The sequence below is a fragment of the Hyla sarda genome, chromosome 4, assembly GCF_029499605.1.
Source record: "Hyla sarda isolate aHylSar1 chromosome 4, aHylSar1.hap1, whole genome shotgun sequence".
NCBI lineage: Eukaryota > Metazoa > Chordata > Amphibia > Anura > Hylidae > Hyla > Hyla sarda.
In genome coordinates, this window is record NC_079192.1 from 47,711,560 (window position 1) to 47,738,491 (window position 26,932).

The 26,932-nt window shown below is 44.1% G+C and overlaps 1 protein-coding gene across 3 annotated transcripts in view; it reads right to left on the minus strand.

Annotated features, from left to right (window-relative positions):
• Positions 1-695: 695 nt before the first annotated feature.
• Positions 696-26,932, minus strand: part of EVI5L (ecotropic viral integration site 5 like) — a 58,003-nt gene continuing 31,766 nt past the window's right edge. The window contains exons 7-20 of one of the 3 annotated variants that reach the window (XM_056570772.1): positions 25,319-25,462; positions 25,149-25,238; positions 21,819-21,916; positions 21,676-21,736; positions 20,046-20,099; positions 19,588-19,620; positions 15,674-15,814; positions 12,899-13,027; positions 9,953-10,093; positions 9,688-9,846; positions 3,605-3,751; positions 3,185-3,280; positions 2,687-2,782; positions 696-1,766 (exon numbers count right to left, since the gene is read on the minus strand). In XM_056570772.1, the coding sequence (XP_056426747.1) occupies positions 1,479-1,766; positions 2,687-2,782; positions 3,185-3,280; positions 3,605-3,751; positions 9,688-9,846; positions 9,953-10,093; positions 12,899-13,027; positions 15,674-15,814; positions 19,588-19,620; positions 20,046-20,099; positions 21,676-21,736; positions 21,819-21,916; positions 25,149-25,238; positions 25,319-25,462 (1,677 nt within the window). In that variant the 3' untranslated portion in view covers positions 696-1,478. The remainder of the gene's footprint in view (positions 1,767-2,686; positions 2,783-3,184; positions 3,281-3,604; positions 3,752-9,687; positions 9,847-9,952; positions 10,094-12,898; positions 13,028-15,673; positions 15,815-19,587; positions 19,621-20,045; positions 20,100-21,675; positions 21,737-21,818; positions 21,917-25,148; positions 25,239-25,318; positions 25,463-26,932) is intronic. The other 2 variants (XM_056570775.1, XM_056570773.1) reach the window with 2 other exon arrangements.

Here is a 26,932-nt window from a genome sequence, read left to right on the forward strand (position 1 = left end):
AGGGGTACTTCGCTGCTGAGAATTCGGAACATTTTGTTCTGAACGCTTAAATCCAGCGCCGGGGACTCGTGACGTCACGGCCCCGCCCCCTTGTGATGTCACACCCCACCCCCTCAATGCAAGTCTATGGGAGGGGGCGTGGCAGCCGCCACGCCCCCTCCCATAGACTTGCATTGAGGGGGCAGGGCGTGACATCACAAGGAGGTGTGGCCATGACATCACGAGTCCCCCGCGCCGGCTCTAAACGTTCAGAACATTTTGTTCCGAACGCTGAGCAGCGGAGTACCCCTTTAAGGTCCCGTTTGGAACTTAATGCAATGAAACCTCCCCAAAAGATCACCTCTTTGAGAACCACCCCCTTACCCAGACCAATTTTTTAGTGAAAGACTGATAGTTCCACATTTGTTTTCTTTGAGAAGACCACCCCCTTAGAGGACCACTTTTTTTTGTTTATCTCAAAAAAGGTTTCACAGAACTTAATTCAATAGACAAATGGAAGTGTTCCCGTAACTTATCTAGAGGTATATTCTGCTTTTTTAATTACTAGTGGTCTGGAAGAACCGGGGCCGGCAGCCATTTTATGGCTTTGGTCTCATGACAATGAAGCCAACCACACTGAAACGGACTAGAAATACTGACGGAGGCACTTCAAGAAGCACACGGTGGAGGCGGCCATTTTTTTGCACTTAACCAAAATTCCATTTGCATCCATTGGTCTATTGAAGGGCTTCTCCTTGTTTTTGGGATTACTTGGGAGAACCCCACAACTAGCGAGCCACCAGGCGCCATGCCATGTACAGCTCAATGCCTGTACTGCCCGCATAATGGCTGCCCGCTGTTTTTAGGGGATGCTTTTTAGACATGACATGTTATGACCTCTACCGTGACTAGGTGTACAGAAATCTGCTAAATACTGTATAAAGGTGTCAGGAATACCAATCCAGTCCCCTATAACCCACAAGAAATGACATTTACAAAAACTGCAAATGGGCTACAAACTACTTTTTCCAAAAAGTACGGGACTCTTATTGCCCCTTATTTTAGTGCAAGTATGGGATTTAGTATGGGACCGTCAACTGCCCCATTTCCCCATGACTCCATAGTGGTGTATCTGTTAGATAGGGGTAAAGCTTGTAGCTGTAGTGTCGGCCATCAGATTAGTGTTATAACCTACAGGGTCTCTACAGGAGTAGTTTATGAGAACTGCTTCATTTTACCCCAATGTGAATTTATACAAGAGTCTTGTTCGGCGCTCCCATCATTTAGCCACGAGCCGGCGTCACGTGCTTTGTACTCGCCCACTATTGGGCTAACAGCAAGGTTCCTCTTTGGGGTAAATAAGTGCAGTTCAAGCACCCATTACGTACCATAGGAGTGTTCATTCTGAAAGAGGAAGCTGAAGCTGTTCAGTCGTTCTATGACAAGGTACCAAGAAATAGTCAAATGCTTCTCTGCTTCAGCCCCCTCGTCCCCCTGTGCTATTCCTCCTCCGCAGGCTCAGGGGGGGTATCGGATGTGGCCCCATTTGTCTCCACTCCCTCTTCACTGTCAGAGCTGGCGGAACTTCTGAGAGGCCGCAGGAAGCAAGCCTTGTGCGGGGAGTGAGGGTACAGGGCATCCTGCAAGGCTCCAAGGGGTCGGGAGAGAAGCTCTTCATCTGAAGAAGGGAGGGAGTCTTCATCTTCTCGCCCTGAGCGGGAGGAGAGGACCAGTCCATCAAAGGAGATGGAGTCGGAGTAAGGTTTGTGACCTCGAAGAATCAGGATCTTTGGAGAGAAAAAAATTCAGATGAATAAAAAATATGAATTTCTACAAAGCTGGGGGGATCCAGAGAAATGGTAACTTATCATGTACTGATCTTAAAGGGTCACAGCTTTGATCGGTCAGGGTCTTGGTGTTCAGAGAAGCCAGGAGAAGTAAGTGCAGGACTTAGCGCTTCTCTTTTCAGCTCACCAACGAATCTGGGATAAGAATTGCTCAGCAACAAGCTTATCCTACCTCGTTCAGATGATCGTTGGGGGTCCGATCACCCAGGCCCTGACCTATCAATGTTTTTGACATGTCTCTGTGACCCATCAAAAGTTTTGTCACGACACGGACACTTTAAAGGGCTACTCCGCCCGTAGACATCTTATCCCCTATGCAAAGGAAAGGGGATAAGATGTCTGATTGCGGGGGTCCTGACGCTGCGGCACCCCAGACATCCGGTACATGGAGCAAACTTCGCTCCGTGCCGGATGACTGGCAATGTGGGGGCGCAGGCTCATGACGTCACAGCCACGCCCCCTCAATGCAAGTCTATGGGAGGGGGCGTGACATCCGTCACGCCCCCTCCCATAGACTTACATTGAGGGGGCGTGACTGTGATGTCATGAGCCTCCGGCACTGTACCCAGCTCTCTAAACGAACGCCGGGTGCAGCAGGGAGATCGCGGGGGTCCCCAGCGGATGGACCTCCGCAATCAGACATCTTATCCCCTATCCTTTGGATAGGGAATAAGATGTCTAGGGGCGGACTACCCCTTTAAGTTACATGCTTTTTCCTCCAATCACATCCAAAGCTGCACAAAGCCAGTAGAAAATTAAAGCTTTGGCTGTGACCAGTGTACAAGAATTGAGTACAAGGCAAGTAATCCAAAGCTTCTCCATGTTACCTGAGTGCATTGGATTTCCAGCCAAAAACTTACCTCCTGACTCAATTCTTTGATCTGGTCCTTCAGTTCCCGAATGTACTGGGAAGAATCAGAATCATTCAGTTTCCCCTTTATCATCCCCTCTTCTTTCTAGAGAAGTAAATGGAAGAAATAAAACCAGTTCAATCCCAAGAATGAGACATAGACAAAGTTCTGACGTCCTAGGGACATAGCAAAGTTTTTATCAGTTGTAGTCTGAGTGTTTAGATCCCAATGGATGATGAGAATGAGCCGAGAGAGAAGTGAATGGCCGTGCAGCCATGTGCTTCGCTCCCCACTCTGTGTCTCAGACGTGGACTGTGGCCCCATAGACTTATGTCCAGGTCATGTGACACAGAGTCGGGAGAGAACACACTTCTCGCGGCTTGCTCTTGTGATCAGTTGGTGTCTGAACACTTAGACCCTGACCTACCAAAACTTGAGATAAGCCGACATACCAATGTTTTTTGTGTACAGGTGCAGAATCGCAGTGCACCCACACACATATCTGACCTGTATTTCCAGTTCTGCTATCCGCTGACGCATTTCAGCAACAGCTGCCATACTATCTGCTTCTCTGAGCCGCACCGCCATGACCTCTTCTTTATTCTGAAATCATGGAACGGGATGTTAGGGCAGACAAAATATGGGTGTAGCCTAGTTAAAATTATGAGTCAAAAAACACAATGGTTTTATGTTTTCTTTAATAATTATTGTAGCCTTGAGGGCACAGTGCCAAAACCGCTTCCAGCTGAGGCCTGACATACTGGTTGTCATACAATTCTGAATAGTTGGCCCAGGCCGGGGGGGGACTTTATAACCTCACCATCCCTGGGGGGCAAAAACGTGCCCTTTAAAGGGGAACTCCAATGGCCAACATTCAGAAAAGTTAGTTCTGAAAATATGTTCCTGCACATGACTCTTGTCACTCACCTTACATTCAGATACGGCGTGTCTCCGCTTATCCTCGCTCATCTGTGACTGCAGGGCCTTGTACTGTGCGGTCTCGTTCTGCAGCCTGTCTCTCAGCTCCTTGCACTCTTTCTCCAGACGGGACAGCTGTTTCTCGTGCATCACTTCCTGGAGGGAACAAAGCGTCAATGTACTGGATTTGTCTATAGAGATGACACTGACTACTATATTGCTTTTATATAAAATACACATCAACCTAAACACAAGTGGTGACATGTAAAGTCAGAACCTGAGGATTTGGGGCATAAAATGGATGGGCCATATTGGCCTCCTTTACTACAGGCCGGCAGCTACACTATATGGTTGGGTTAAACATGTGGGTGTTTGGAGCTCCCACTATTCAGTCCCAAGGAGCCGCGCCTAACTGGAAAGGACACATGGAAGAACAGTGAGATGCTAGCTGTCACCTACTCTCAACCTATCAACATGGCTGACAACATCCCATGCAGAATGGCTGGGAGCGGCGGTAGCTGCTCCCAAGTGTCTTTTCCAGCCCTGAACTCTGGTAAGTATATTGTGTAGGCTTGTTATATCTTCAGGGGTGTGGAAATTTAAAAAAAATACTACTTGACCAAGGGAATAAAACGGGAGCACAATCTATTACAAAATGGCATTTTTTCTTAAATTTTGTCGCACAATGAATTTTTTTTCTGTTTCGCTGTGGATTTTTTGGTAAAATTACTGATGTCACTGCAAAGTAGAATTGGTGGTGCAAAAATAAGCCATTAGGTGCAAAATTGAAAGCACTATGGTTTTTAGAAGGTGATGAGGAAAAAAGGAAAATGGAAAAACGGAAAAACCCTGAGTCCTTAATGGGTTAAATTAAAGATAATTTAAAAAATGTGTGGGGGGGGGGGGGGGGTCTTTTTTTACACCATGTACCATGTTATTTTGATACTTCAGGTCAGCCTGATTACAGTGATACCACATTTGTGTAGTTTAACTAGTTTAAAAATAAAAATTTTAAATAAACTTTTTGGAATTTATTTTTTAATTGCCATTTTCTAACCCCTGTAACTTTTTTTTTCTCCATATTCCAGGCTGTATAATGGCTAATTTTTTGTGCTGTAATCTGTTGTTTGTAATGGTACCATTTTGTTATTGATCTGATTTTTTTTATCGCTTTTTATTTTTTCTGGGATATGATTTTTTTATGAAATTCTTGTTTTTTTTTTTTTTTGTTTTTTTTTACATTTACGTCCTTTACAATACCAAATATGTTTTTTTTGTAATTATGTTTACATGTTTTTTTTTTTTATATAGGAAAAGGGGGTGATTTAAACCTTTTTTCTTTTAAATCAACTGGTGGCAGAAAGTTAAACATATTTGTAAATTACTTCAATTAAAAAATCTTAATCCTTCCTGTACTTATTAGCTGCTGAATACTACAGAGGAAATTCTTTTCTTTTTGGAATGCTCTCTGATGACATCACGACCACAGTTCTCTCTGCTGACATTATTATAATAATAATAACGCTTTATTTATTGTTGTCTTTAGTGGGATTTGAACCCAAGTCCCCAGCACTGCAAGGCAGCAGTGCTAACCACTGAGCCACCATGCTGCACTTAGCATACATCTGCTCTGCATGGTTGCTAAAATGGACAGAGATGTCAGCAGAGAGCACTGTGCTTGTGATGTCATCAGTGTTCCAAAAAGAAAGAAATTTCCTATGTAGCATTCAGCAGCTAATAAGTACTGGAAGGATTAAGATTTTTTAATAGAAGTAATTTACAAATATGTTTAACTTTCTGCCACCAGTTGATTTAAAAGAAAAAAGGTTTTCACCGGAGTACCCCTTTAATGTGTGTCTTTAACCCCTTAAGGACTCAGGGTTTTTCCGTTTTTGCACTTTCGTTTTTTCCTCCTTACCTTTTAAAAATCATAACCCTTTCAATTTTCCACCTAAAAATCCATATTATGGCTTATTTTTTGCATCGACAATTCTACTTTGCAGTGACATTAGTCATTTTACCCAAAAATGCACGGCGAAACGGAAAAAAAAAATCATTGTGCGACAAAATGGAGAAAAAAAACACCATTTTGTAAATTTTGGGGGCTTCCGTTTCTACGCAGTGCATATTTCGGTAAAAATTACACCTTATCATTATTCTGTAGGTCCATACGGTTAAAATGATTCCCTACTTATATAGGTTTGATTTTGTCGCACTTCTGGAAAAAATCATAACTACATGCAGGAAAATTTATACGTTTAAAAATGTCATCTTCTGACCCCTATAACTTTTTTATTTTTCCACGTACAGGGCGGTATGAGGACTCATTTTTTGCGCCGTGATATCAAGTTTTTATCGGTATATGTTTTTTGTTTTGATCGGACTTTTTGATCACTTTTTATTCATTTTTTAATGGTATAAAAAGTGACCAAAATACGCTTTTTTGGACTTTGGAATTTTTTTGCGCGTACGCCATTGACCATGCGGTTTAATTAATGGTATATTTTTATAGTTCGGACATTTATGCACGTGGCGATACCACATATGTTTATTTTTTTTACACTGTTTTATTTTTTTTATGGGAAAAGGGGGGTGATTCAAACGTTTATTAGGGAAGGGGTTAAATGACCTTTATTAACACTTTTTTTTTACATTTTTTTTTTGCAGTGTTATAGGTCCCATAGGGACCTATAACACTGCACACACTGATCTCCTATGCTGATCACTGGAGTGTATTAACACGCCTGTGATCAGTGTTATCGGCGCTTGACTGCTCCTGCCTGGATCTCAGGCACGGAGCAGTCATTCGCCGATCGGACACCGAGGAGGCAGGTAAGGGCCCTCCCGGTGTCCGGTCAGCTGTTCGGGACGCCGCGATTTCACCGCGGTGGTCCCGAACAGCCCGACTGAGCAGCCGGGTCACTTTCACTTTCACTTTAGAAGCGGCGGTCAGCTTTGACCGCCACTTCTAAAGGGTTAATACCGCACATCGCCGCGATCGGCGATGTGTGGTATTAGCCGCGGGGTCCCGGCTGATGAGCGCCGGGACTGACGCGATATGATGCGGGATCGCAGCGCGATCCCGCTTCATATCACGCGAGCCGACGCAGGACGTAAATATACGTCCTGCGTCGTTAAAGGGGTATTCCAGGAAAAAAAACTTTTTTTTTTTTCAATATCAACTGGCTCCAGAAAGTTAAACAAATTTGTAAATTACTTCTATTAAAAAATCTTAATCCCTTCAATAATTATCAGCTGCTGAAGTTGAGTTGTTGTTTTCTGTCTGGCAACAGTGCTCTCTGCTGACATCTCTGTTTGTCTCGGGAACTGCACAGAGTAGAAGAGGTTTTCTATGGGGATTTGCTTCTACTCTAGACAGTTCCCGAGACAGGTGTCATCAGAGAGCACTTAGACAGAAAAGAACAACTCAACTAGTACTGAAGTACTGAAAGGATTAAGATCTTTTAATAGAAGTAATTTACAAATCTTTTTAACTTTCTGGAGCCAGTTGATATATAAAAAAAAAGTTTTTTCCTGGATAACCCCTTTAAAACTTTTCTAATTAAATTTATTTATTTTTTACACATTATTAGTCCATTAGGGGACTTTTAGGAGGAATCATTAGATTCCTCATACAGATCAATATAGTTCTATTGAACTCCATTGATCTGTGCGCTCTGCACTCCATTGATAAAGCCTAGTCCAGCTAGGCTCTATCAATGACAGAGCCACAGACACCAGGGAGGCAGAGGTAAGCCCTCCACTACTGCTAGAGTGCTCCCATCAGGGAGCATATACATGTCCCTTTAGACACCGCTGTCAGCTTTGACAGCGGCGATCTAAAGGGGTAATAGCCACCCGCAGTGATTGCCCCATGCCGGCTATTAGCGACGGACCCAGCTACTGAAATCAGCTGGGAGCCGCTGGGTATGGAGCAGGCTCGAGTCAGGAGCCCACTCCATACACCCTGACCGATGTAGTGCTTGTCAGGGGCTTTCAGGTCCCATCCTGCTTGCCCGAAGCAGGTCTGAAGGCCTGAAAAATTCATCTGCCCAGCGCCCAGAACTGCATGTCCCGGGCGTCGTGCGATAGGATTTCCACATCCCTGATTTTATAAACGCCTTTGTTTGAGTGCCCCTTGGCCTCATGATAAATGGGCTTTATCTATTATATGCACATATATGATTACAGTTGTGATCAAAAGTTCTGCATACCCCCGAAGATTGGATTTGGTAATATATGAACCATTGTCAAAGAAACCATGAGTGAACAGGCAAAACACGTTTCTGTTATTTCTAATGGAATGCGTATTCAGCTGTAGGTTATAACAGAATGGCGCAATTGTAAAACAAAACATGGCAACAAAGTAAAAAAAAAAATGAAATGACCCCTGTACCTAGTCTGCACCCCCATAGTTGTTATACTGCCCCCTTCAGCATTACTGACAGTGTGCAGTCTTTTGTAATAGTTGTCAATGAGGCCCTGAATTCATGCAGGTGGTATAGCTGCCCATTCGTCTTGGCAAAATGCCCCCAGGTTATGCAAAGTCTTTGGTTGTCTTACACGAATCCCACATCTCCCCTAATTGCAATTTAAAAAGCCCCCTTGTGTATGTAAACTTTTGATCAGGGACATTTGGGGGGATTTCTGTTACTATATGATCACTATCCTCTAATAAAATCAGATTTGCGTATTTTCTAAACCAATGTTAAAGTTTCACAATTTCTGCCAGGGTATGCAAACTTTTGAGCACAACTGTATATAAACAGCCAGTGTGACAAAGAAAGGACATCCAGGCTGACCATTGGAAGGTGAGCCTAGTCTATATGCATAGAAAGGGCTCAGACGGCACTGCTATATACCCTAATGCCTAATATAAATGGGTCGGTAACCAGGCTGTAGGGCGGGGGGTACTTAGGGTCATGGTCCGGAGGTGCTGCGGAATAATGTAAGTAACAACATGAATTAGTAGAAGTGAGTGCAAATGCTCCACAAAGAACCCCGCACTCAACGCTACATTGACGACTTCACATTCCAACGCTGGACGGACCGCACAAGGATGTAGGAACGACTTGGGGAACTCAGAAGCAGCTGCCGGCGGTTTTGCGCAGCTGAAAGAAGTGCAGTAGCGCAAAACCTCCGGCAGTCGCCTCTAAGCGTCCCAAGTCGTTCCTGCAGCCTCGTCACATTCCAACGATGGATGGACTGGACGAGGCCTCGTCACATTCCAACGCTGGACGGACCGGACGAGGCTGCAGGAACGATTTGGGGGGCTTAGGGATGACTGCCGGCAGCTTTGCACAACTGCGCTCCTTCAGGCCTCACCGAGGAAGGAGCTCAGTTGTGCAAAACTGCCGATAGTCACCCCTAAGCACTCCATGTCGTTCCGGCAGCCTTGTCACATTCCAACGATGGATGGACTGGACGAGGCTGCAGGAACGACCTGGGGCGCTTAGGGGTGACTGTCGGCAGTTTAGCACAACTGCGCTCCTTCCGGCCTTTCTCCTCCTTAGCGCAGTTGTGCAAAACTGCCGGCAGTCACCCCTAAGCGACCCAAGTCGTTCCTGCAGCCTCGTCACATTCCAATGCTGGACGGACTGGAATAGGCTGCAGGAATGACTTGGGGCACTTAGGGGTAACTGCCGGCATTTTTGCACAACTGCGCTCCTTCCGGCCTCACCGAGGCCGGAAGGAGCGCAGTTGTGCAAAACTGCCGATAGTCACCCCTAAGCGCTCCATGTCTTTCCGGCAGCCTCGTCACATTCCAACGATGGATGGAGTGGACGAGGCTGCGGGAACGACCTGGGGCGCTTAGGGGCGACTGCCTGTGGTTTTGCGCAACTGCGCGGTTGTGCAAGACCGTCGGCGATCGCCTCTGAGTGCCTCAAGTCGTTCCTGCAGCCTCGTCTGGTCCGTCTAGAGTTGGAATGTGAAGTCGTCCGGGGTGCGGGGTTCTTTGTGGTGCATTTGCACTCACTTCTACTAATTCATGTGCCTATTCTATGTTGACTCGAGTCTGACTGATCCTACATGAAGTCAATAACTATAGAATAAACCAAGACAAAAAAGACAATCACAGATGGAAAGTACACCTGACTTTCCAGTACAAGAACCCTCTGTCGAAGTTCACGTGTTTCGCTTTGAGCCATAACTTCTCGTAACCGACAAGACATGACCTCGTCCTGCAGGTCCCCAGTTGCGCTCTTACGAGGAGAGTCTTTCCAAATACCTCCACCCCGGGAAGACAAGGACTACATAATGAAAGATAGGATGAATAGTTACCAAACATGCCGAGGAGAATGTATGGATGACATGCGGGGGGGGGGGGGGAATGTCCTATTAGGATGTGACTCTTACCTGCCAGCGGTCACTCAGCTCGGTCACTTGCTTCTGTCCTTCACGCATGACCTGCAGAGCATGCGCTTCCCTCTTCCTCAGACACTGCAGCTCTTCCTGGAGCAGGGCAACATTGCTCTCATCGGGGAGAGAACTGTTTCTCTAAGAAGAGTAAGAAACCCGTCCATTAACCCCTTCCTGTCTGCACTCTTATGTTAATAGGCAAATGGGAAAGTTCTTGTTATGTTACATGCTAGGGCTGGAGTAAACAACTCTTTTCAGGTCAAGCAAAAAGCCTTTAAAGGGGTACTCCGGTGAAATTATTTTTTTTTTTAATCAATTGGTGCCAGAAAGTTAAACACATTTGTAAATTACTTCTATATAAAAATCTTAACCCTTCCAGTACTTTTTAGGGGCTGTATACTACAGAGAAATGCAAAAAAGAAATGCATTTCCTCTGATGTCATGACCAAATGACCTCAGCTGCTGCATGCTCCATAGGAAGTTCTTTTCTTTTTAAGTTTCTTTCCAGTCTGATCACAGTGCTCTCTGCTGACACCTCTGTCCATATCAGGAACTGTCCAGAGCAGGAGCAAATTCCCATAGCAAACCTCTCCTGCTCCGGACAGTTCCTGACATGGACAGAGGTGTCAGCAGAGAGCACTGTGGTCAGACTGGAAAGAATTTTAAAAAGAAAAGAACTTCCGGTGGAGCATACAGCAGATGATAAGTACTGGAAGGATTAAGATCTTTAGACAGAAGTCATTTACAAATCTGTTTTAACTTTCTGGCAACAGTTGATTTAAAACAAATCAGTTTTTTTCACCAGAGTTCCCCTTTAATTTGTTGTGAATAATAACAAATAACGTATCTAGTAAGGAGTATATTTTATTCTTTAATATGTGTATTAACATTTTGTGGTAATAGTTTTACCACTTTTCTACAAGTCTGTATAGTTAAAGGGGTATTCCAGGAAAAAATATTATTTTTATATATCAACTGGCTCCAGATAGTTAAACAGATTTGTAAATTACTTCTAAGAAAAAATCTTAATCCTTCTCATAATTATCAGCTGCTGAAGTTAAGTTGTTCTTTTCTGTCTGACAACAGTGCTCTCTGCTGACATCTCTGTCTGTCTCGGGAACTGCACAGAGCAGAATAGGTTTGCTATGAGGATTTGCTTCTACTCTGGACAGTTCCCGAGACATGTGTCATCAGAGAGTACAGAAAAGAACAACTCAACTTCAGTAGCTCATAAGTACTGAAAGGATTAAAAAAAAATTATTAGAAGTAACTAACAAAATTGTTTAACTTTCTGGAGCCAGTTGAAATATATAAAAATAATTTTTTTCCTGGATAACCTCTTTAAAACATTCATGCTGCCTGAACCACAAGTCACTGGGGAGGTCCCTAGGGACACCAGCCTTGATAAAAAAATCTCTCCCTATACCCGTACAGAGAGAGGTCTATCAGTCAGGACTGGTGGGGTAGGGGGGGGGGGAAACAACTAGGCACTGCCCCCAATGACTTGTGGTTCAGGCAGCGTGAAAGTGATGACAGGCTCTCTTTAAAGGAATTTCTCTATCTTTAAAAAGCTTAGATACCTGTGTAGATAAGATACAGCCACTTTACCATGCTTTTGGTGTTTATCTCCTTCTTGTGCAATGTATCCTACCCCAAACATGTGGTTATCTGCTCTTCTTCTACCCGGATGTCCCACATTACATGCCTCTTATCTCCACTGCTCCCTGCTCCTCCTCCCTCAGATTTTTGGAAGAATCATGTTTCACATACTGGGCAGCAGACTCATAGTCATTGAGGAGCAGAACAGCGAAGCAAAGGGTCTCAGCAGCAGATCTGCACTGTGTAATAGAAAGGCTTGTAGGCGGCTGTAACTAGAAGCAATGTCTAGAGGGGGCGGGAATCATAGGAACTATGGTGCTGTACACAGGTAACTTCGCCCATAGCAAGCCCTGGCACCATTATAACAACTGTAACTGGCAAGATAATGAAATACAGTGATCCCTCAACTTACAATGGCCTCAACATACAATAGTTCCAACATATAATGGTCTTTTCTGGACCATTGTAACTTGAAACCAGACTCAACATACAATGCTATGGAATCTGCAAAACGTGGAAGAACCGACCAATCAGAATGGGCATTCACTGGTAAAACCCCTGTGTCCCTAAAGTGCATGCACTGACTGGTGTCTGGTAGCGCTCCCTACAGTACAGGGAGGTATTACATGTTCTGTACTATTCTTTAACTGTATTACTGAGGTGCATGCACTGACTGGTGTCTGGTAGCGCCCCTACAGTACAGGGAGGTATTACATGTTCTGTACTACTCTTTACCTGTACTACTGAAGTGCATTCACTGACTGGTGTCTGGTAGCGCCCCCTACAGTACAGGGAGGTATTACATGTTCTGTACTACTCTTTACCTGTACTACTGAAGTGCATGCACTAACTGGTGTCTGGTAGCGCCCCCTACAGTACAGGGAGGTATTACATGTTCTGTACTACTCTTTACCTGTATTACTGAAGTGCGTGCACTGACTGGTGTCTGGTAGCGCCCCCTACAGTACAGGGAGGTATTACATGTTCTGTACTACTCTTTACCTGTACCAAGCTGCACCATTCTATGAAAATGAATGTTCCTCAGCCTTTTTCATGTATAAAAACCCCCCAGAGCTTTATATAATCCTGGACTACCTTCTCATTTGTCACCATGGGGGAGATTTATCAAAACCAGTCCAGAGGAGAAGTTGCTGAGTTGCCCATAGCAACCAATCAGATCGCTTCTTTCATTTTTCTGAGGCCTTTTCAGAAATGAAAGCAGTAATCTGATTGGTTGCTATGGGCAACTCAGCAACTTTTCCTCTAGACAGGTTTTCCTAAATCTCCCCCCTAATGTGTTTATTGCCGCTCCTTTCCTACTCCCACACAATGACTGACACTCACCTTTTCTAGCTCCACTACTTTTTCCTGCATTTCCTTTAAGGCTCCTAATGTCTCAGCTTCTCTAAGCCGGGAATGTTCTAGCTCGGATTCAAGGTGACTGACAAGTTCTTCTTTGACACGTGGATCATTCTGAAAGAGAACAAAAAAAAAAAAAAATAATAATTCACTTACCCTTTAACCCCTTAAGGACTCAGCCCATTTTGGCCTTAAGGACTCAGACAATTTAATTTTTACGTTTTCATTTTTTCCTCCTCGCCTTCTAAAAATCATAACTCTTTTATATTTTCATCCACAGACTAGTATGAGGGCTTGTTTTTTGCGTGACCAGTTGTCCTTTGTAATGACATCACTCATTATATCATAAAATGTATGGCGCAACCAAAAAACACTATTTTTGTGGGGAAATTAAAACGAAAAACGCAATTTTGCTAATTTTGGAAGGTTTTGTTTTCACGCCGTACAATTTATGGTAAAAGTGACATGTGTTCTTTATTCTGAGGGTCAATACAATTAAAATGATACCCATTATTATATACTTTTATATTATTGTTGCGCTTAAAAAAATCACAAACTTTTTAACCAAATTAGTACGTTTATAATCCCTTTATTTTGATGACCTCTAACTTTTTTATTTTTCCGTACAAGTGGCGGTATGGGGGCTCATTTTTTGCGCCATGATCTGTACTTTTTTTTGATACCACATTTGCATATAAAAAACTTTTAATAATTTTTATTCACTTTTTATAATTTTTTTTTTAATAAAATGTATTAAAAAAGTAGGAATTTTGGACTTTTTTTTATTTTTTTTCGTTCACGCCGTTCACTGTACGGGATCATTAACATTTTATTTTAATAGTTCGGACATTTACGCACGCGGCGATACCAAATATGTCTATAAAAAATGTTTTTTACGCTTTTTGGGGGTAAAATAGGAAAAAACGGTCGTTTTACTTTTTTATTGGGGGAGAGGATTTTTCACTTTTTTTTTACTTTTACTTTTACATTTTTTTTTACACTTGAATAGTCCCCATAGGGGACTATTCATAGCAATACCATGATTGCTAATACTGATCTGTTCTATGTATAGGACATAGAACAGATCAGTATTATCGGTCATCTCCTGCTCTGGTCTGCTCGATCACAGACCAGAGCAGGAGACGCCGGGAGCCGCACGGAGGAAGGAGAGGGGACCTCCGTGCGGCGTTATGAATGATCGGATCCCCGCAGCAGCGCTGCCGGCGATCCGATCGTTCATTTAAATCGCGAACTCCCGCAGATGCCGGGATCTGTATTGATCCCGGCACCTGAGGGGTTAATGGCGGACGCCCGCGAGATCGCGGGCGTCGGCCATTGCCGGCGGGTCCCTGGCTGCGATCAGCAGCCGGGATCAGCCACGCATGACACGGGCATCGCTCCGATGCCCGCGGTTATGCTTAGGACGTAAATGTACGTCCTGGTGCGTTAAGTACCACCTCACCAGGATGTACATTTACGTCCTGCGTCCTTAAGGGGTTAAAGGGGTACTCCACTGGCCAGCGCTTGGAAGTAAATGTTCCCAATGCTATTTTCACGCTGCGGGGGACGGACAATCGCGGCCACACCCCCTCAATGCAAGTCTATGGGAGGGGGCGTGACGGCAGTCACGCCCCCTCCCATTGACTTGCATTGAGGGGGCGTGGCCGTGACGACACGAGGGGACGTGGTCGACCCCCGCAGCGCAAAAACAGTGTTGGGGCATTTACTTCCGAACACTTGCCAGTGGAGTCCTCCTTTATATATGGGAAACACACAAGGTTTCCAAGTGCTTGGAAATGACGTGCTGGGTTTCTCATGGAGACCCCCTTCTCATGGAGACCACCTTAAAGGGAATGTGCCACCTAGTTTTTATTTCCTGTTTTGAGCCAGATACTGAAACATCTTTTTTTTTCTAATCTGTTTTTATTTTTTGTACATTATTATGGGGGCTGCCATCTTGCGTGAGATGATTTTTTACAGCATTATGTGATATGCTTTACAGCAGGACCCATGGACACAAACAACAATGGACAGGACCTGTCCCATTCAGATGAATTGCAGACTTTACTGCACATTCTCTGTGACCTATTTAGAAGTCATTCTACAGGTAGGGGCGAGGCTGAGCTCTGCTGTGAATGATGGTGAATTCAGTGTTATCTACATACTGGTGTCAATTTACACCGTACTCCTGTTAGTGCTTTAATGGGCACTGTCATTAAAACTATTTTTTTTGCTATTGCACTCCTTATGGTAAATAAAAAATCTTTCTAATGTACTTTGTTTAAAAAAATGAAGTTTTCTAGGTTTTATTTGTATTTAAAAAAGTTGCCACTAGGTGTCTCCCTACTTGTTCAGAGCACATTGCCCCCCCCCATCTCTTGCATAGACTTTGGACTCCTGCTGGCCTGGCAGAAAGTTTTTTTTATGAAAATAACCCTTTAAATAAATGGCTAATCATGTAGTACAAGGATAGGCTGTGTCCTTTTTACATGGAGAGAGAAGACAAATCAGTCTTTGGTCACTCTTAGCAGTCATGACTTGGGTTCTAGAACTGTTTCGACATATTGGGTTCTAGAACTGTTTCGACATATTGGGAGGAATTATTTATGCCTCTTAATATTTCCCCCCCCCCCCTTACATCGAAATCTGTGGTTAAAATACGCAAGATTTTACAAGGTCAAGCTAGGAAGTGCCACAAATGTGCTATGAGCCTACAGTGCCGGGAGACCAAGTGCCATAGTACTGTAGAGGTCCTCCTACCTGTTTGTCCTGCAGCTGTCGTATGAGATTTTGGGCGCTCTGCAGGTTCTCGGTGGCGGTATAGTATTGCTGTTTCACTACAGCCAGCTCCCTTTTAATGGCGTAATTTTCTTCCGCTTCTTGAGCCCGTGTCACCTGACCCTGAATGTAAAGATCCGAGGGGAAAAAAAAACATTAAAAAATTCGATCATCTTGCTCCTGCCCTCCCTGCTAGTAAGGGACTGTGAAGAAGAACAAAGTCTATATTTTTTTTTTTTTGCTTGGGGGCTGCCCCTCCGTTATTCCTCCTGGAAATTTAGGAATAAATTGACAGTTGGGCGTTGCCATTCCTTGTTGAGAGGGAGTGTCCGTACATAGTCTTACAATGTCAGCACTGGTTGGACAGAGTCAGAAATTGTCGGACTATCAATCCTTACATTTCCAGGAGGAATAACAGAGTGGCAGTAAGATGCAGAGTTTTAAAGGGGTTATCCAGGAAAAAAATCTTTTTTTTATATATATCAACTGGCTCCAGAAAGTTAAACAGATTAGTAAATTACTTCTATTAAAAAATCTTAATCCTATCAGTACTTATGAGCTTCTGAAGTTAAGGTTGTTCTTTTCTGTCTAAGTGCTCTCTGTGACACCTGTCTCGGGAACAACCCAGTTTAGAAGAGGTTTGCTATGGGGATTTGTTTCTAAACCGGGCGTTTCCCGAGACAGGTGTCATCAGAGAGCACTTAGACAGAAAAGAACAACCTTAACTTCAGAAGCTCATAAGTACTGATAGGATTAAGATTGTTTAATAGAAGTAATTTACTAATCTGTTTAACTTTCTGGAGCCAGTTGATATATAAAAAAAAGTTTTTTTCCTGGAATACCCCTTTAAGTAAATATCCTCTAGAATTTTTACAGTGTTTTGCAGTGTTTCCATACCAGTGTGCCAACCGGCTGTTGCAAAACTACAACTCCCAGCATGCCCGGACAGCCAAAGGCTGTCCGGGCATGCTGGGAGTTGTAGTTTTGCAGCAGCCTTGCCCAGCATCTTCCTACCAGTCCTAATCCCTTCCCATGTCCTCCAACTCTGACCACGCTTAAAGAAGCACTCGGTATCACTAGTCGTACAGCGCCATTTATTTCATTCTAGCACAGAATTACTCTAATGTGGCCATGTGATCACCACCATGACCCCCTGAAATGTACAAGGCTTTATGTGTGAAAAGGAAGTCAAATCCTGTGTCAGCTGACTTCCCGTGAACTACAGGATGACATCATCACCTGTTAAACTTTACAGACCAGTTTAGTGATGAAGTTACATCCAAAACCATGCCTGCCACATCAGCTAAAAAAGGTAAGCACAAGACATACACTAGAAACAGTGCCTTGAGTGCTTCTTTAAAGGGGTACTCCGGTGGAAAACATTTTTTTTTATATTAACTGGCTCCAGAAAGTTTACTTCTATTAAAAAAAAAAATCTTAATCCTTCCAGTACTTATCAGCTGATGTATGCACCAAAGGAAGTTGTGTAGTTCTTTTCTGTCTGACCACAGTGCTCTCTGCTGACACCTCTGTTTTTTTGTCAGGAACTGTCCAGAGTAGGAGCAAATCCCCATAGCAAACCTATCCTGCTCTGGACAGTTCCTGAGCCAGACAGAGGTGTGAGCAGAGAGCACTGTGGTCAGAGTGGAAAGAACTACACAACTTCCCGTGGAGCATACAGCAGCTGATAAGTACTGGAAGATTAAGATATTTTTTTTTATAGAAGGAATTTACAAATCTGTTTAACTTTCTGGCACCAGTTGATTTGAAAATAAATAAATAAATATTGTAGTTTTACACCGGAGTACCCCCTTAAAGGGGTACTCCGGTGAAAAACTTTTTTTTTTTTTAAATCAACTGGTGCCAGATTTGTAAATTACTTCTATAAAAAAAATCTTAATCCTTCCTGTACTTATTAGCTGCTGAATACTACAGTGGAAATTCTTTTCTGTTTGAAACACAGAGCTCTCTGCTGACATCATGAGCACAGTGCTCTCTGCTGACATCTCTGTCCATTTTAGGAACTGTCCTTGGTAAAAGGAAATCCCCATAGCAAACATATGCTGTTCTGGACAGTTCATAAAATGGACAGAGATGTCAGCAGAGAGCACTTTGCTCGTGATGTCAGCAGACAGCTCTGTGTTTCAAAAAGAAAATAATTTCCGCTGTAGTATTCAACAGCTAATAAGTACAGGAAGGATTAAGATTTTTTAATAGAAGTAATTTACAAATCTGTTTAACTTTCTGGCACCAGTTAATTTAAAAAAAAAAAAAAAAAAAAAAAAAAAAAAAGTTTTCACCGGAGTACCTCTTTAAGGTCACCATACACATTAGACTAATATTGTCCAAACATTGGCCAAATGATGGGACCGGACAACAACTAAGAGTATTAGGTGTCCACCGGACACTGGTTTAGCAGATATTAAAGGGGTACTCCGATGAAAAAACTATTTTTTTCAAATGAACTGGTGCCAGAGCGTTAAACAGATTTGTAAATTACTTCTATTAAAAAATTGTAACCCTTCCAGTACTTATCAGCTGTTGTATGCTCCACAGGAAGTTCTTTTCTTTAAAAAAAAAAAAAATTCCTGACCCCCAGTGCTCTCTGCTGACACCTCTGTCCATGTCAGGAACTGTCCAGAGCAGGAGAAAATCCCCATAGCAAACCTATCCTGCCCTGGACAATTCCTGACAGCAGAGAGCACTGTGGTCAGACAGAAAAGAAATTCAAAAAGAAAAGAACTTATACAGCAGATGATAACTACTGGAATGATTAAGATTTTTTTTATTGAAGTAATTTTGAAATCTAACAAGTATAGACGGGGGAAAAGAGAGAGCACACAAAAAGGAGCTATATCACCTATTGAACTGCGCGGTCAAGTCCTTGGTGACCTCAAGTAAGGATCTCCTGCGGGGTGCACGTACATAGGTAGTAAGTCACAGTATAAAACAAAATGAAAGACACGTAGGTGCACTCACCACTCAGCGGAGAAAGCCAGGTACAAGAATCCGGTCACGGGTAGCTGGGTCACGGCATAGGCCCTGGTAAAGTGTGGCGTTCGGAGGCAACGCCAGCAGTTTCGCAGGTAAGCACGCACTTACGTGCAAAACTGCCGGCGTTGCCTCCGAGCGCCACACTTTACCAGCGCCTATGCTGTGACCTGGCTACCCGTGACCGGATTCTTGTACCTGGCTTTCTCCGCTGAGTGGTGAGTGCACCTACGTGTCTTTCATTTTCATTTTGAAATCTGTTTAACGCTCTGGCACCAGTTGATTAAAAATTTTTTTTTTCCAGTGGGTACCCCTTTAAGGTCGCCATACACAGACTATTATTGGCCACATGATGGGACCGGTCAACAACTAAGAGTATTAGGTGTCCGTCTGATACTGGTTTAGCAGATATAAAGAAAAAAAAGAAGAGAAAATGCCCTATCCTTAGCTCTCAGGGCATACATGCTGCCTCCCTTTTCCCCATCGTTAGCTGACAACTATTGAAGGTGAATGGCCACCTTAAATGGGTACTCCGCTGCTCAGCATTTGGAACAAACTGTTCCGAACGCTGGAGCCTGCTCCGGGATCTTGTGGCGTCATAGCCCGGCCCCCTCATGACATCACGCCCCACCCCCTCAATGCGAGTCTATGGGAGGGGGCGTGACAGCCGTCACGCCCCCTCCCATAGACTTGCATTGAGGGGGTGAAGCAAGACGTCATGAGGGGGCGGGGCTATGACGTCACGAGCTCCCGGAGCAGGCACCAGCGTTCTGAACAGTTTGTTCCAAATGCTGAGCAGCGGAGTACCCCTTTTACACTCTATATCTTCTCAATGTGATAGGAAAAATACAACAGGAAAAAGCAGGAACAATCATGAAGACAAATAAGGAGATAGGCGACCATACCTGGATGAGCCTGTCCGCTAACGCAGCGCTTTCCTACGAAGTAGTCCACAAAGACGAGGGGACAGGACCAGATAAAGAGACAGAGATCGAGAGAAACAAAGACAGAGCAGGAGGGGGGGAGAGAGAAAGAAAAAGGTAACCACCACCGCACTACAAGAGGCAGGACAGAAATCCACAGCTTTGGTATCAAGCAAATTATCAATGACAAAACTCTATAGCAAGAAATTACCCAAGGAGAATAAAAAATGGCTGCCAAGGGTATATGCTCAGTGCCCACCACTTCATACAGAGGACCAACTACTGAGAGGTATATACTTTATGGATAGGATCATCTAGTAATAATACAAGCATGAAAACAAGGCAGCCATCTTTAACCTCCTGTATAGGAAAGAAGGGAGGGAACAAGATGGCCATACTGAAGATGGGAAAAACGGGACAGGAGGCGGGTCACGTCTTACCTTTTCTAGAGTTTCGATGCGTTGCTTGAGAAGTCTGTTCTCTGTTCGTAATCGCTGTATAAATGGTCGTGAGAAAAGTCAGGTAAAATAAACCTTCTGCACTACGTAGAATCGTCACGTCTTCACATTGCTCACAATATGCACAGATCTGTCCCATATAGACAGAATGTCATTTTTTATTGCTTTATTTTATTATTTTATTTTACTTAAAGGGGTACTCCGCCCCTAAACATCTTATCCCTTATCCAAATAATGTCTGATTGCGAAGCAGGTGGCGGAGGATTGTAACGTCACGGCCACGCCCCCTCAATGCAAGTCTATGGGAGGGGGCATGACGCCCCCTCCCATAGACTTGCAATGAGGAGTGTGACCGTGATGTCACGAGCCTCTAGCTCTCCATCCGACACTCTAAAGGAACGCCGGGTGCAGCAGGGAGTTTAAGGGGGGGTGTCCCCAGCGGCAGGTCCCCACAATCAGACATCTTATGCCCTATGCTTTGGATAGGAAATAAGTTGTCTAGTGGCGGAGTACCCCTGTAACTCTTAAAATGCATGACAAGTGGCTCTACCCTTCACCAATGTGCAGTACAGGAAGACAGGGGGACTCAAGGCAGAGGGGCACTTGCATAGCTCTCTCCTTCGCTCATATGAATAAATGGTGAAAGCCACACAAAGAGGTCTCCACCTCTTCATTCATTCTCCACCAGATTGGTCAGGGGGTCATCTCTTCTCCCTCCTCATTGTAACAACTTCAGCTGCTTAGCAAGCTCTACCCAGGGTATAAAGTGAAATCTATGAACCCTTCGAAGCCGACCGGAGTCAAACGGTGACTTCGGTCGGCTCAGTTTTGACCGGTATGCGGTTTCCTGACTGGACCTAAAACCGCAGTATACTACGGTTTTAGATCTGGTCCAAAACCGGATACGGGTCAAAACTGAGCTGACCGCAGTCACCGTTTGACTCCTGTCGGCTCATTAAAGTAAATGGAGTCACAGGCTGATCCGGGTACGGGCGCTCGGTTTCCCCCTCCCCCAGCCGGATCCAGAACCTGTATGTACAAAACGTGGTGTGAATGCAGCCAAAAACGTGATGTGAACCCAGCATTTGTCTGGCCTCTATCTGTACTCTAATAGGTGAGCTGCTCCTTTGAAGGGGTTCGTACACCTTACACCAGTGGTGTCCAAACTGTGGCCCTCCAGATGTAGCAAAACTACAACACCCAGCATGCCCGGACAGCCGTTGGCTGTCCGGGCATGCTGGGTGTTGTAGTTTTGCAACATCTGGAGGGCCACAGTTTGGACACCACTGCCTTACACAATTCCTATTGTACCTCATAGTTTGCCCTATGAGGAGTTCGGCTCCTTTTTTGTCTTCAGATGCATACAAAGAGGGTATAGACCGGCCTGACAACCCCTTTGGGAGAAGGGGAGATTTATCAAAACCTGTCCAGAGGAAAATTTGCTGAGTTGCCCATAGCAACCAATCAGCTCACTTCTTTCATTTTGCAGAGGCCTTGTTAAAAATGAAAGAAGCGATCTGATTGGTTGCTATGGGCAACAGGGCAACTTTTCCTCTGGACAGCTTTTGATAAATCTCCCCCATAGTCCTTAGGCCTCACTCATGGTGCTCACCTTGATTTCAATCTGCTCTTCCATCTCTTTGCTTTTAATGGCGGCGTATTCTTTCTCCAATCTAAAGGGAAGAGCAACAACGTGTCTCAGCCTGAAGGCAACACCATATGTCTTATTGGGAACAGTGGAGAGCTCCTTCCTACCGTTTCATCCTTTTTGGGTTGTACTTGACTTGGTACGCCTTATGGATGAGCTTATCCGGGCAGCTGTCGAACTGATGTGGGATCACCTTCTGAAAGTACTGAGAAACACCAACGCGAAGAACATTACTACACCGAGGTGTCAGGAACAAGACTGGCACCAAAGCCTTCTTAAAAGGGGTACTCCTTCTTAAAGGGGTACTTTTTTAGACTCAACTGGTGCCAGAAAGTTAACCAGATTTGTAAATGATTTCTATTTAAAAATCCTAATCCTTCCAGTACCTATCAGCTGCTGTATGCTTCAGAGGAAGTTCTTTTCTTTTTGAATTTCTTTTCTGTCTGAAAGCACAGTGCTCTCTGCTGTCCATGTCGGGAACTGTCCAGAGCAGGAACAACTCCCCATAGCAAACCTCTCCTGCTCTGGACAGTTCCTGACATGGACAGAGGTGTCAGCAGAGAGCACTGTGGTCAGACAGAAAAGAAATTCAAAAAGAAAATAACTTCCTGTGGAGCATACAGCAGCTGATAAGTACTGGAAGGATTACGATTTTTAAATAGAAGTAATTTACAAATCTGTTTACATTTCTGGCATCAGTTGATTTAAAAAAAAAAATGTTTTCTGACGGAATACCCCTTTAATCTACACTGCTCAAAAAAATAAAGGGAACACAATGTAACTCCAAAGGAATGCCTTAAACAGATACAAATAACCAGGCGCAGTCTCGATTCTAACGCCGCCAAGGATCTTCCTGTTAAATGCAGGATCAACACAGCCTCTGTTTTCTTAGTGTCTAACTAATGATGCTATCAAATGAATCACAGCGAGGGGCCTGACGAAACGCAAAGAGCGCGGTACGGACAGTCGCCCACCGGCTGAACCCACCCGTCCTTGTTTCATCTTTCCACCTCCCTGCTGTATATTTTACCTGCAACTTGAATAAAGAGGTTGTACTGCTACAAGCATTGAGTCCGAGGTGAGTGCTCAAAGTTCAGTTCTTCATGCAAGTCAATGTAACGCCAAGTCAATGACACTTCTGTGAAATCCCACAGTCCACTCAGGAAGCAACACTGATTGACAATCAATTTCACATGCTGTTGTACAAATGGAACAGACAACAGGTGGAAATTATAGGCAATTAGCAAGACACCCCCAATAAAGGAGTGGTTCTACAGGTGGTGACCACAGACCACTTCTCAGTTCCTATGCTTCCTGGCTGATGTTTTGGTCACTTTTGAATGCTGGCGGTGCTTTCACTCTAGTCGTAGCATAAGACGGAGTCTACAACCCACACAAGTGGCTCAGGTAGTGCAGCTCATCCAGGATGGCAAATCAATGCGAGCTGTGGCAAGAAGGTTTGCTGTGTCTGTCAGCGTAGTGTCCAGAGAATGGAGGCACTACCAGGAGGCAGGCCATTACATCAGGAGATGTGGAGGAGGCCATAGGAGGGCAACAACCCAGCAGCAGGACCACGACCTCTGCCTTTGTGCAAGGAGGAGCAGGAGGAGCACTGCCAGAGCCCTGCAAAATGACCTCCAGCAGGCCACAAATGTGCATGTGTCTACTCAAACAGTCAGAAACAGACTCCATGAGGGTGGTATGAGAGCCCGACGTCCACAGGTGGGGGTTGTGCTTACAGCCCAACACAGGGCAGGACGTTTGGCATTTGCCAGAGAACACCAAGATTGGCAAATTGGCCACTGGCCCTGTGCTCTTCACAGATGAAAGCAGGTTCACACTGAGCACATGTGACAGACGTGACAGAGTCTGGAGACGCCATGGAGAACGTTCTGCTGCCTGCAACATCCTCTAGCATGACTGGTTTGGCGGTGGGTCAGTAATGGTATGGGGTGGCATTTCTTTGGGGGGGCCGCACAGCCCTCCATGTGTTTGTCAGAGGTAGCCTGACTGCCATTAGATACCGAGATGTGATCCTCAGACCCCTTGTGAGACCATATGCTGGTGCGGTTGGCCCTGGGTTCCTCCTAATGCAAGACAATGCTAGACCTCATGTGGCTGGAGTGTGTCAGCAGTTCCTGCAAGAGGAAGGCATTGATGCTATGGACTGGCCCGCCCGTTCCCCAGACCTGAATCAGATTGAGCACATCTGGGACATCATGTCTCGCTCCATCCATCAACGCCACATTGCACCACAGACTGTCCAGGAGTTGGCGGATGCTTTAGTCCAGGTCTGGGAGGACATCCCTAAGGAGACCATCCGCCACCTCATCAGGAGCATGCCCAGGCATTGTAGGGAGGTCATACGGGCACGTGGAGGCCACACACACTACTGAGCCTCATTTTGACTTGTTTTAAGGACATTACATAAAGTTGGATCAGCCTGTAGTGTGGTTTTCCACTTTGATTTTGAGTGTGACTCCATATCCAGACCTCCATGGGTTGATAAATGTGATTTCCATTGATAATTTTTGTGTGATTTTGTTGTCAGCACATTCAACTATGTAAAGACGAAAGTATTTCATACGATTAGTTCATTCATTCAGATCTACGATGTGTTATCTTAGTGTTCCCTTAATTTTTTGGAGCAGTGTATATCCAAGATCATGTTTGGGCACATCAACTAAGGTAGTATCATATATCTATGAATCATTTACATTAAAGCAGAATTACTCTGACTTACTGCTCTGGTCTCCAAACTGTGGACCACCAGATTTTTCAGAACTGCATGTGCGGACCGCAAACGTCTGGGGGTTGTAGTTCTGCAAAAGCTGGAGGTCTAGTTTGCAGACCACTGACTTACAGCAATGAAATTTACAGACATCTGCTATACACAGGGCTCAAGTCCTGCAGGAATGTATGGGAACAGTGTTTCTGCACTATTTTCACACCAGGAACACTTAGGGAATTTATCAATATCTTTAGAGCTGTATTAGTGCGTAGATGTGTCTCTATTTTGGAGCAGTGCTGCACCTAAGGCTATTTTTTCCTCCTTTTCGATTTACACTTTTTTTTGGAAAGTGTGTACAGACCAGCTGTTGAGGTTAGTCTTATGCGGTTGTAATGAATTTATCAACTGAGACTTTTTGTGAAAAGGCGCAAAAAAGGCGAAACCACTGAAAAGTCTCTAAACTACACCAGCCTAGACTTATCGTAGCTTTTTGGTGTATGTGGCGGATAATTTGGCAGAGTCACGCAAAAAAAAAAAAGAACTAAAAAATTAACGACATTACACATATATTAGAAAATGCCCCCACTGTTCCCATTAGCAGGAGTCCTGCAGGACCAGCCCTATAGTGGAAAGCTTGAGTTCCCATACTTTTCCCAGGACTTGACCCCTGGCTGCACACTTGGAAAAAGTACACAAAACCCTTTACCTGAGACATCCCTTCCATGTCAAGCTGCATCAGTTCGGTCTGATTTACCATCAGCAGAGCCATCCCTACTCGGAATACGACCTCCAGTCCCTGTAAGGTGACACCAGAACTCAGAAATCACCGCCAAGACCGAACCACTCCGTGGTACACAAGCCGTAGTCACCACTCACCTCATAAATGAAGATATCAAACACCCGGGTGGCTATGGACAATGGGAATGTGGTGAGGAATAGGGTCAAAAACCAGGATGAGGCGTACATCGATGTGTGGAAGCAGTGAGAGCGGAAGTGGAGATTTAACTCTGGGAGCTGGTCCTGGAAAAGATAGAGACAAAAAAAAAAATTTGGGGGAGATTTACTTTGCACTGTTAGTATATCATTGGAAACTGCATACTGCGGGGTCACTGACAGTCTAGACCCATATTTATTGGGGAATTCCAGGAAAAAACTTTTTTTTCTTATATCAACTGGCTCCAGAAAGTTAAACAGATTTGTAAATTACTTCTATTAAAAAATCTTAATCCTTTCAATAATTATCAGCTGCTGAAGTTGAGTTGTTCTTTTCTGTCTGGCAACAGTGCTCTCTGCTGACATCTCTTCTTGTCTCAGGAACTGCACAGAGTAGAAGAGGTTTGCTATGGGGATTTACTTCTAAACTGGGCGGTTCCCAAGACAGGTGTCATCAGAGAGCACTTAGACAGAAAAGAATAACTCAACTTCAGCAGCTCATAAGTACTGAAAGGATTAAGATTTTTTAATAGAAGTAATTTATAAATCTGTTTAACTTTCTGGAGCCAGTTGATATGTATATATACATTTTTTCCCCCTGGATAACCCCTTTAAGCTAATGATATGTGCTTACTAGACAGTGCTATGAGACCCTATTGATAATTCTGTATCTAGCCTAATTATTCCCCCGAGGAAACTGTCACACACAGTGGAAACGCGTAGGGCTGTAATTCTTGGTACAACTGACGCTTGCATTTAATCTCATTTTAATGGGTCACAATTGTTTTGGTGGTGTCTTTTATCATGGAACCATTAAAAGTTTTGTTTTAGAGCACTTCCCATGGGCTTTATAACTCCCCTTTATTATTTGGAGATTTATCAAAACCTGTGCAGAGGAAAATGTGTCCAGTTGCCCATAGCAACCAATCAGCTTGTTCCTTTCATTTTTAAGGAGACCTGTGGAAAATGAAAGAAGCGATCTGATTGGTTGCTATGGGCAACTCAGCAACTTTTCCTCTGCACGGGTTTTGATAAATCTCCCCCATAGTACTAAAACTATACACTATAAGGGTCTCTTCACATGGCAGAATTTCCGCTTTCAGAATTCCGCCTCAAATTAAAGCCCATAGGTGAATATTTATCAAAACCTGTCCAGAGGAAAAGTTACTGAGTTGCCCATAGCAACCAATCAGATCGCTTCTTTCATTTTTAACAAGGCCTGTGAAAAATGAAAGAAGCGATCTGATTGGTTGCTATGGGCGACTCAGCAACTTTTCCTCTGCACGGGTTTTGATAAATCTCCCCCATAATACTAAAACTTTACACTATAAGGGTCTCTTCACATGGCAGAATTTCCGCTTTCGGAATTCCGCCTCAAATTAAAGCCCATAGGGGAATATTTATCAAAACCTGTCCAGAGGAAAAGTTACTGAGTTGCCCATAGCAACCAATCAGATTGCTTCTTTCATTTTTAACAAGGCCTGTGAAAAATGAAAGAAGCGATCTGATTGGTTGCTATGGGCGACTCAGCAACTTTTCCTCTGGACAGGTTTTGAT